This window comes from Momordica charantia, assembly GCF_013281855.1.
Source record: "Momordica charantia cultivar OHB3-1 chromosome 10 unlocalized genomic scaffold, Mcharantia_2.0 BLBB01000010.1, whole genome shotgun sequence".
NCBI lineage: Eukaryota > Viridiplantae > Streptophyta > Magnoliopsida > Cucurbitales > Cucurbitaceae > Momordica > Momordica charantia.
Genome location: NW_028275158.1, coordinates 9,038,833 through 9,048,594, shown reverse-complemented (window position 1 = coordinate 9,048,594; position 9,762 = coordinate 9,038,833). Strand labels below are relative to the sequence as shown.

The window sequence follows — 9,762 nt, the reverse complement described above, 5'->3', positions numbered from 1 at the left end:
CATAATAATCATGAGCTTTACAAACTAAAACCTACCAGAATTGTAAGCCAAGTATCTTTAGATATATTAATTAGGTCCACAATTATTTGTCAATAAAAAAGCTATTTGCATTTTGTGCAATCAAATCAAATTTGGTACTTCTCTAGCTAATAGCTATGGACTCTCTTTATTTCAAAACTATTTTTTTTCCCAATTATCAGCAGCTCTCTATTTGATTATTAATCTTAGAATCCTTTTGATTCCAAAAAATGATAAACAAATTAAAAAGAGACCTACCAAAAGCATAAATTTTCCTTTGATTCCCTAAATATAAAACTTGGAGGGAAAATTAAAGGAAAAAAGAAGAAGAAAAAAGTGAAGCTTATCCTGCTTGGATGTAATTTTAGTGGTAGTAGGTTCTCATTATGCATTTAGCCCTTAATTAATAGTTCTTTGAATACAATAAATACATCATTTAATCCTTAAATCTTTCTTTTTTATATATATATTTTTTAGAACTTTTAATTTCACCTTTTTTATGTATATGGTTTGTTTTTCAATCAAGTTGTTATTATCCCAACTGGTAAAATTTATTGATAAAATCATGTTAGGATGAACATATCAAAATATATTTTATTAATTGAATTTTTTTAATACAACATATAGGAGTGAGATTCGAACTCTCGGAAAGAAGTTCTCTTAACTAATTGAGCTAAACTCAGATTGCATTAGGTTGAAAACATAATATTTCTGCTCATTCACAAAATTGAAAACCAAACCACTCATTTGAATTTGACATTACTTATAATGAACTCTTTAAAAATGATATTATATCAACAATGGACATGACAGCCTTATTTGCATTAAAAAGAAAAATCATATTGTATTGTTTAGCCTAATTTAAAAAGTGAAGCATCATTATTCTCAGATTTTTATTAGATTTCCTTTGAGATCTTCATTTTCTTAATCTCCTTTCTTTATTGGATTATGTTAAAAGAAACTAAGGGAAAGAAAGACAAATCATGGAATCCTAAAGCAATCATTGCATTAGTAAGTAATTAGTTGATGCTAATTAATCATATATAGTTTCTTTTCATTCTCTCTTTCTAAACATCAATAGGATTAGGAATAATTATCCCTAAACAATAAAGCATTAGGTGAAAGGAATTATTCTCAGAGAACTTAGAAAGCAAGAATTTAAAAGAAAAAAGAAAAGAGCTCTCATTGATTAATATCCAAAGTACCACTTCAATGCATGATTAATTTGTTTGAAAATTAAAGCAAAACCCATAAGTTCAGTTGGATAATTATTCACATAGGGAATTATAAAAATGAGACATTTTCTTAAGCAAGGAGATTCTATTTATATTAAAAAAAATATTCTATTTATTATTGCTTTTTTTTACCATTATTTGGAGGTAAGAATTTGGACCTAGACTTTAAAAATTGAACTATATGCCCTCATATATATACCTACATACATATACATATATGTGTATAGCTTCGAGTTTTTTAAATAAGACTAAGTACGTTAATGAAATTTGTAGTAGAAAATTTTAATTTTATGTAATCTAATTGTTTGATTGTGTAAAATGATGATGAATTATACAAATTTGAGTCATTTGTGCACTTCATGCGAGTCCATAATTCTAATATGTAGTATAAAATGCATATTTTATAAGTTTTGGCTGTATAACAACTTAGACTTATATAGCTGGCTAGTAAAATTAAGAAACTCGCAAACTAGGATAATATCAAATCCACGTAACAAGAGTTCGACTTCATAACTACTTGGACTTAAACCATATATAAATAGGGTAGAAATGCCAAAATATATATGAGATGTGACACTTTTCGAACATATTTGGGTTAATTTAATTCTAAAGGTAGTTAGGTGTACCCTCGAAACAAATTGAAAGTTAACAAAAAGATGAAAAGCTATAGTTTAATTTTCCTCGAAACAATAATAAGTACTTCAAGATAAAAAGAAAGAGTAAAGTTTTGGATATTTAAAGTTACATGGGTATCCTCAAGTTTTTCCCTTTTTTTTAATTTTTTTAATTTTTTTTTTTTGGGTTACATAAATGTAAAGTGATTTATATTGTCAAGAAACCCTAAAAGAAGCAAAAGGCCATCAACTTATAAGATCTCTTCCTACTTTGATAAGCAAAAATATATAGCTTTCCAGTTATGAGATGCAGCTGTATTTTTGCTCTAAATTTATTATTATTTGGAGCATATGCATCATTATATTTCAACAAAAAAAAAAAAAAGAAAAAGAAAAGTTCCAAGCAAGGATGATTGGATAAAAGCCTTGTCCACTTTGGAAAATTCTATAAATTAGATGAATTACATAATAGTGCATAATTTCTTTTCTTTTTATTATTTTTACTGTTATTGATATTGTTTATTGCTCCTCTTAAAAGAGAATTTGGAATCCTAACAAACCTTTGAATTCCTCAATATATTTATGTATTTCATTATATTAGCAAAAATGTATTAGATTATTTTTATTTAATGTTATAAAGCACATTGCAAGTAATTATAAGATTTTCTTATTTCTATTTTTCTATTTGAGTCATGTGTAATTAACATATCCATATTGTCATTTCAATGTATTCATACATGTATTCATATATGTTTAAGTTTTTTTTAAGTACCGGGTGAGGGATTGAACTCATAACCTCTTTGGTTGGAGATATATGTCAACTATCAATAAACTATGCTTGTTTTGGCATACCTATATATTTAGTTGACATATTGTGTCATTTATATTTCATTTATTCTTAATTAATTTAGATTTTAACTGTAAAATAACAATTTAAGAATATCCTATCAAAACATTAAGGAAACAATAAAATAGAACCATTTAAACTTCAGGTGGACGAGATTAAATTTTAAGGACTAAATTATGAAAAAAGTTGGAGTTTTGGGACCAAAAACTAACATTTAACACTTTTTGCTGTCTCTTCCCTCTAAAAGGATAAAACATACTATTTAGTATCACGACGAATAATGTTGTTCAACATGAACATAGTTCAATGGTTAACATATGAAGTTGGATGTTCAGATCCCGCTCACATTGGTCATACTGAACAAAAGGTATAAACAAATGTTCATGATTTAAAAGAAAAAGAAAAATCGTGTTAATGAATTGATCAAGTAAAAAGAGAGATTAAGAAATACAAAGTAATTAATAAATATAAACAGTACTGAAAAATTATGAGAAATGATTTAACATATCTTTTTTTATGTATATATATAATTAAATGATTTAACGTATCAGAAATTATGTAATGTGGAAACTTGATGACTTATTTATGTATTAGTTTGGTATTATTACATTTCTAATAAAAAATAAAAATAAAGATATTATTACACCTCGTCGTACTTAAATAATAGTCAATAGATTTTTTCTAATGAGTATCATAAAAGTAGTTTTCTTTATTGAAATTATTGCAAATAGTAGAATTTATATTGCTATAATTACATGAATAGTAGAAGTTATGGTTCCTCTCGTAATTACAATACTCAATGATTACTACTTTAATAATTTAAAAAGTACATTTTAAATAAAAGGTCAAAAATAAATAATTAAATTAAGAAGATTAACTATTTAACCACGGTAAATCTTCAATTTATTAACACTAAAATTTATTAAACTAATTTTTCTATCATCAACCATAAATAAGTATTATGTTAATGTTAGCTTAGCTTAGCTTAAGGGTAATGGGTACCTATCTTTAACTAAGAAATCATGAATTTGAATCGGCCTACCCCAACTGTTATATTCGAGAAGAAAAGAATCATAAATAATTATTCTATTATCTTTTTGCCTCTAAACAATTAACATCTACCATCAATTAGTGATTTACTCATGAGGCGTTTCTTTACGTTTACCCTTTAAACAATTAACATACACTATCAATTAGTGATTTATTGGTATAACTCTCTCAATTCACTCTCTAAGCTATCAAACATGTCTTTATATCCCCCAATAATTTATCGAATGATGTTTCTTAGATTACTCTCTAAGTAATTAACATTTGTTTAGTATAGCCATATGTGATGTGAATATTCAAACCCACGAACTTTTGGTTTGGAATATATATCTTGTATAACCAGTTGAGTTATGATCAAATTTGATAATTAACCTCTATACTATCATTTAATAATTTATTGATATGACGTTTTTCAAATTCCAGTCCAACACACGATGTGTACATATCGGCTAGTAGATGTCAAATTGAGGGTGATTTATGGTTTCAACGTACAATAAAAAAATTGACATTCTGTCTATTGCTTATCACATTTGATTTTAGATTTAAATAGAAATCTTAAAGTACAGCAGTATCATTTACTATTTTGGTTAATTTTAAAATAAAAAACCATCTCCTTCATTTTATTTTTCACAATTTATTTCATATGATCCATTATTATATGTAGGGTTTCGGGCCAAAATTTGAATTATAATTGATTAATTAATAATCTAATTTCCAAGACACATGGCCATTCCCCAAACTACGATTCTTATATTCTTTGATTGTAATTTTCAGCTTTGTTGATCAACCAATGGGAATGAGAAGAATAAAACCGATATATATATATATATATATATTCTCTTAAAAACTTTTTCCCCCTCACAACGATTCAAATCATTTTACACCGTCTGATCTTCCCACATCCAACGATCAGAAATTGATTATCTTGAAATGGAAGCCACTCATTCTGACCATTCGATCAAAAGCAAAAAGAGCATATATATGAAAGAGCATCTACACGTATAAATTTATATTTATATAAAATAAGAAAATTATATTTTTCCTAAAATATTTATTAAAAGAAAAATAACGATAATGATAAAAAGAGTTGAATGGGAATGGAGGAAATTGTGGGCCATCTTCTGACTTCCACTAACATATTCCAAATAAAGAAATAAATAAAATAATTTTTTAAAAAGTGAGATGTCAAATCAATTTGCCAATCCCCACAATCTCTCTCTCTTTGCTAATTTCTAAATATTAATCTCAAATATTCCTTCCCCTTCTCTTTTTTTATCACTTTATAATTCTCTTTTTTACAAACCTTAAAGCCAATGACAGCTCTATTCACAGTATAGCAAATAAGAGAGAGCAAACAAAATAAAAAAAATAAAAAATAAAAACAGAGAGAGAGAGAGAGAGAGAGAGAGAGAGAGAGAGAGAGAGAGAGAGAGAATCTTAAAAAATAAAAAAAAATTAATCAAACATGTTTTCACTGAATTTATATTCCAAAAAACAGAAAACAAATATAAAGAACAACTCCCAAACAAACTAGAGATCATGTTAGTAGCTAGCTCTTTTTTTTTCTTTTCTTTTCTAAATTATGATTACTTTGAATTGAGTACAAAAAAGAAAAAAAAAAGAAAAAGAAAAATTAAATGGTCCCAAGAATGGCCCTAAATCTGCATCATGAGTTCAGCTTTGGAGGGTGAGAGTGGGGTTGTTTTGGGAATAATGTGACCTAAAATATTTTGAGTTCTTGAGGGAAACCAGTACACTGATATCTTATCATCTCCCAAACTTTCTAGGGTTTTGATAAGATATGTACTGGTTGCACAGAACAATATCTGTAATTTAACTAATTACTATATAGTATATAAACTATATATTATATGATTTGGATATGATGGACGATGTGATATTGATAGTATTATATTTGTGAGTAAGATCAAGAAATTAAGGTTGGGGTTGGAAATTTGGATTGGTTTTTTTTTATCTGAAGGTTCCTCCGAAGGTTGGAGTCCAAAAATCAACGGTGGTTTCATGAGTGACTGGAAATGTACTTGAAACTGGAACTAAGCACAGCCCTCGGCTTCTTAGATCTTGCTTTCCTCCTTCTCCTTCCTTTGATTTCTCGCTGCTCTGCAATTTTTACAACCCCACAACGTCGTTATTTTCGGTTTCAAAACCCGACCTTATTGTAGCGTGTATATAGTTCAGCGGATTAAGATATAATAACATATTCTTGTCTGAAAAGATTGAAGGTTCCAATTCCTTTTTCACATGTCATGGAAACCAGAAAAAGAATAACTAAGAAAAAACCCTATTGTTTTTGTGATTAATTAGGTTTTTTGGGATGACTTTTAAAAGGGTGGAAAGTATTTTTGCCTCTTCAGAAGAGTTTTTTTAAGAAATTTGATGGTGTTTAGTTTTTTAATTTAAAGTGGTTTAGAAAATGAATTGGATTAGTGCTTTAAAAAAAAAAATTACAGTAGAAGTGCTTTTGTTGAAAAGAACTTTTTTTTTTCTCTAAAATCATTATTAATCTTATGGTAAAGTTCTCTTGGGCTTGTTTGATTATATTTTTGTTTTTATAATTTGTGTTTGTTTATTAAAGTTTTTCTCTGTTTTCTAATCATCTCTACTTTTAATTTCTCCTCTTCTTTTTTCCATTGTGAAAACTTTGATTATTTATTTTGATTATTGTAATTATTATTATTATTAAATTTTGGTTAGATTTCAAAAGTACAGGTAAAACAAATAAGGATTGGTAGCTTTTATAAGTTTAGTTTTTCAAAAACGAGAATTCAAAAGTAAAGTGGCTTAAACATTTTAATTTTAGAAATAAGGTTTGAGGAATAGTTTTGTAAATGGTTTTCGGTTTGTTCTCTATTTGTAAAAATTAAGCTTTTTATTTATTTATTACTAAACAGTATAGTTTCGAAATATCACAACCAAATTTAGAAATACAAATTTTTTAAAAAAATTACTTCTCTTAGTTTGGTTAGTAGCTGAAGAACAGGCATAACTTTTTTTTCACAACTAAAAAAAAATCTTAACTAAATATTAAAAACAGAAGAAAGATTTTCTAAAAGATTTAACGAAATTTATATCAATGAACAAGTTTATTTATGAAGAAGCATTTGGTAATTAATCGCAAGAACCTAACGACCAAGACAAGACAAACATAAAATGATACAAGAAAATATATAATTAAACCTAAAACATATAATATAATTAATTTTAGTGATTAATTAATTAATGAAAGGTAGAATCTTGAAAGGAGAACAATACTTTACCTGCTGCTGCTGATGTTGTTGCTGTACTGCAGTTCCACTCTTCAAATACGGAGTGCTCAAAACCTAAAATTAAAATTCAAAATAATAATAATAATTTTCAATTTTCAATTTTTTTAAAAGGTTTATAATTTCATAACAAAATAATAATAATAATAATAATAAAATGGATATGCAATATGCAATATGCACTTACACTGACTTGTTCATGGAGGAACTTTATGTATTCAATTGCTTCAGACAGCACTGAAGCTGTATCAGTCTGACACAAAATCACAAACATTCATTTTAAAAATAAAGAATAAAAAAAACATTTTATTTTTATTTCTGATATTTAACCAAAATAATAATAATAATAATAATAAATAAATAAATAGAGAAAATTGAAAGGAATTGAATTCATAAGGTTAATAATATACCTTTCCGAAAGGTGAAACGAGTTGTTGGAGCGCAGTGATTCTGTCCCCCATCTTCTCTTTCCTCACCTGCAACCAACAAAATTAACCTTAAATTAAACTGAATATTACAATTTTTTATTACTGTATTGTAGCGACTTCATTCAATAATTTTCGAGATTAATTACTTTAAAAGCTGGCAACGGCGACGGAGTTTCATTTCGGGGCCTTTTAGCAGCTGCGCCCGTTTGTTGATTGTGATCATTCCCACTTTTTTTCCCTACTGTTCCCGAATCACGAACCTCCGATATATTCTGCTATCCAATCAATCAATACATGTCTAATTTATTAAAAAAGAAAAATGGTTAAAGTTTAGCGACTAAATTGTTAATTTAATTTGATATACCTTCGATTTATCCGGATACGCGGGAGCGGGGTTGTAGGAGGGGAAAAAGCTGGGTCTCACGTCTTTGATGTCGGAGGCGTTCCAGAAGGGCGTGTTGTTGGAGAAGTGTAAGTGGCTGCTGTGTGGCGGCGCCGGAGCAGCCGCTTTCGGCGGGGAGTTTCTCAGAAACGGGGGGACTTTAGAGGCGGACCACGGCGGCATTAACTCGCCGGAGTTCATCGCGAAATGGGCACTGTAAGGGAAATTCAAGGCGGGCGCCGGCGGCGAAGTTTGTTGCTGGTCGCCACCTCCTAATAAGCCTTGTAATAATGTTGCCGAGCTTCCGTATAAATTCGCCGCCGTGTCCATTGGGAAACTCGTGACGGCGCTGTCGCCGGAGCTGTACTGAGGAGGACTGAACTGCTGCGGCTGCGCCTGATGATGGTCCAGCGAAAACCCCCGGTTTATTGCCTTGAATTCGCTCGCCGGAGTCTCGCCGGAAAACAGCTTCTCCGATCTCATCCATTGAATCTGCTGCTGCTGCTGTCCGGTTTCTTGCATATTCTCCTGCTGCAGCATCGACCGGAAACTACTCTCTGCCGCCTTCTCTCCGCCGCGACTGTTCCGTAAAAATAATTAGTTGAGTGGTCTTTATTCATTCTAAACAATTAACTCCTGCAGCCGCCGCCACATAATTAGAAAAATGGAATGGTACTTACAGCAAGGGGTGGTTCCAATCGATGGGCGGAGAGGCGAGGCCCAAGCCCATGAAATGCAAATTGGGATCGGCGGAGGCGGAGTCGGAGTCGGAGTCGTGGATGGAGGATCTGGGCTTGACGTCGGCGATGTCGGGCGGCGGCCAGGGGAAGGTGGTGACGGAGGAGGAGGAGGGGGATATTCCGGCGTCGTAGCGGCTTCTAGAAGCGTCCCACCAGTTTCCACTGCTCGGAAACTCCTCCGCCATGGCTGCACCTTCCAGAATCAAACCCAGCTTGCACACTTCCGAGATTTAAATCCTCCACAGATTTTTAAACTTCTTCTTCTCTGAATCTTTGTGTGAACGGTGAAGTTTTTATTTACAAAAAACTATTGAAAACGGTTCGCGGCATATCGGTATTTATATTACTTACCAAAAGAAAAAAAAAATAGATGAAAATATTTATTTTTGAGGTTCAGAACGAGAAAAGAAAATCTGGTTGACATTTTTCAGGGAGGGTTGATTAGACAGAGGAAAGGTCGTTTTGGAATTGAATTTCTTTTCTTTTTTATTCTCTTTTATTATGATGACGTTTTTTATTTTCTTTCCTTTACTTTTTCAAAACTAATTTCATTTACCCATACACACACTTTGTAATTTTAAAATTTTGTAATTTACTCACTTTGTTAAATCCACGGACCATTTCTGTTTTTATTTATTACATATTACGTAACATATTTTCTATTTACATGTGCATGACTATGTAATTTATTGGTTGTATTAGAATTTAGGGCTAAGTAGATAAATAATGGAAAACGTGTAAGTTTTTTAAGGAGGTAAAATAATGTTAAAGAACAACTTTCGAGGCTTTAACAAATTATATACCGACCAAATTCAAACGTTTAAAACTATGAAAATTAAATCAAGAAGAATTCCAAACTATAAAAATTAAATTGTCAATTTAACTTTTAAATAAAAAGATATTCATTTATTTTTTAATTGTGTACTTTTCGTCAGGATGGAAGTTTTTTGTCCGAAAAATTTCTAGTACTTTAGGAATATGGATACTTCTTCCTTTCAATACTCGTCACATCAACACCATATTATAGATGAGATAGAGCCTATCAATATTAAAAAAATTTATTTAAAAGTAAAACTATAATATAAATAAAAGGGTCGACATGACCTTAGCTCAACAGTAATTGATATGTATTTCTAATAAAGAAATCATGAGTTCGAATCCTCCACT

General features: G+C 29.9%; 1 protein-coding gene across 3 annotated transcripts; it reads right to left on the bottom strand.

Moving 5' to 3' along the window:
- Positions 1-5,216: 5,216 nt before the first annotated feature.
- Positions 5,217-8,990, bottom strand: LOC111023631 (transcription factor bHLH123). 3 transcript variants are annotated; one of them, XM_088117020.1, is made up of 7 exons: positions 8,536-8,990; positions 7,838-8,435; positions 7,620-7,748; positions 7,456-7,521; positions 7,239-7,298; positions 7,040-7,102; positions 5,217-5,882 (listed from the first exon to the last, which is right to left on the bottom strand). In XM_088117020.1, the coding sequence occupies exons 1-7, from the start codon at positions 8,778-8,780 to the stop codon at positions 5,733-5,735; spliced, it is 1,311 nt and encodes a 436-aa protein (XP_087973146.1). In that variant the 5' UTR covers positions 8,781-8,990; the 3' UTR covers positions 5,217-5,732. The 3 variants fall into 3 exon arrangements, with proteins under 3 accessions (XP_087973146.1, XP_022156796.1, XP_022156797.1); XM_022301104.2 differs by having other exon boundaries at positions 7,233-7,298; positions 8,536-8,968; XM_022301105.2 differs by having other exon boundaries at positions 7,233-7,298; positions 7,620-7,745; positions 8,536-8,952.
- Positions 8,991-9,762: the final 772 nt, after the last annotated feature.